At 41.1% G+C, this 1100-nt stretch overlaps 1 protein-coding gene across 1 annotated transcript in view; it reads right to left on the bottom strand.

The window, feature by feature from the left end:
* The window catches only part of LOC107576710 (phosphatase and actin regulator 1-like), a 4158-nt gene that overhangs the window by 2079 nt on the left and 979 nt on the right, over nt 1-1100 (bottom strand). Inside the window, exons 3-4 of the mRNA XM_016262853.1 lie at nt 264-319; nt 45-106 (exon numbers count right to left, since the gene is read on the bottom strand). Coding sequence (XP_016118339.1) covers nt 45-106; nt 264-319 — 118 coding nt within the window. The remainder of the gene's footprint in view (nt 1-44; nt 107-263; nt 320-1100) is intronic.

Raw genomic sequence — 1100 nt, 5'->3', positions numbered from 1 at the left:
TCTCACACACACTCACTCACACACACACACACTCACTCACTCACTTTGCATGAGAGCCGGCGTCTGATCTCTCTCTTCTCCTCCATCTGCTCCTCCTCATTACGAGCTGCAGGTCAGAGGTCAAAGGTCAGAGGTGCTTTCACATCACACACATGCGGTGTTAAAGTCTGAATCGAGATCACTGCACATTACAGTCATCGTGAACTGCTGTTCACAACCTGTTTACTTCAGACTCTCTCTGTCTCTCGGAGCTCTGGACTCACGTTTGAGGATGTTCCTCTGCTCCAGCTCTTCAGCCGTGGGTCTCTGGCTCAGTCTCCTGTTCAAAACACACAATTTACAAATGTACAATATTTACAAACCATTCTTTCATGACCTACACTGCTCTATTGTCTTTCCAACCGGTTTGCTTCCAAACCACATCAGAGAGACACGGCTGTGCAAGCCATCCAATGCCTTGTTTACTGTATATTTATGTGCTCAACGCATGGGACCAAATGAACAATTCTGTGCCATTTTGCAAATGAGGCAATTATCTAATTAAATATTCACTAATTTGCATACATTTCCAGAAGAGGTTAATCTGAACATTCAGGTTAATAATTCCTCTTTGATTTAGTTGTCATATTAGAGTTAAAGGTTTTTCCAGAGAGGGATTCTGGATTTCTCTTTTTATCACTCCATAAATAAGAAAATACTGTCAACAGACAGAAGACATTTTCACCATGTTTTTAGGAGTAAAATGTGGTATAAATTGGTGAGAATGAAATATAAACAAACCTTCAGAATATAAAGATTCTGAAGGTTTGAAGTATTTTTGATGTTTTCTTTTCACTAGTCTGAAAGAAGACTGTCTTCTGAGAAATTGAGCATCGCATTACAGCTGCAAACGTCTGGCTCCTCAGATAACCGCAGTAACGCAGTGTTTGTGTGACACACACGACAATCAGTGATTATACAACCTAAGGTGGTTTCAGTCACACTGAAATAATGACAGTCACTGATGTCATCAGCATACACAGGTTATTTCCTCGAATGTCTTTACTGCAGTATTTGACTCATCTCACGCTCAGGGGTGTGTGTGTGAGTGTGTGTGTGTG

Source organism: Sinocyclocheilus grahami, unplaced genomic scaffold (genome assembly GCF_001515645.1).
Source record: "Sinocyclocheilus grahami isolate Dianchi unplaced genomic scaffold, SAMN03320097.WGS_v1.1 scaffold4201.1, whole genome shotgun sequence".
Taxonomy (NCBI): domain Eukaryota; kingdom Metazoa; phylum Chordata; class Actinopteri; order Cypriniformes; family Cyprinidae; genus Sinocyclocheilus; species Sinocyclocheilus grahami.
The sequence above is the reverse complement of the archived record's forward strand: the minus strand, read 5'-3'. Positions and strand labels throughout refer to the sequence as shown.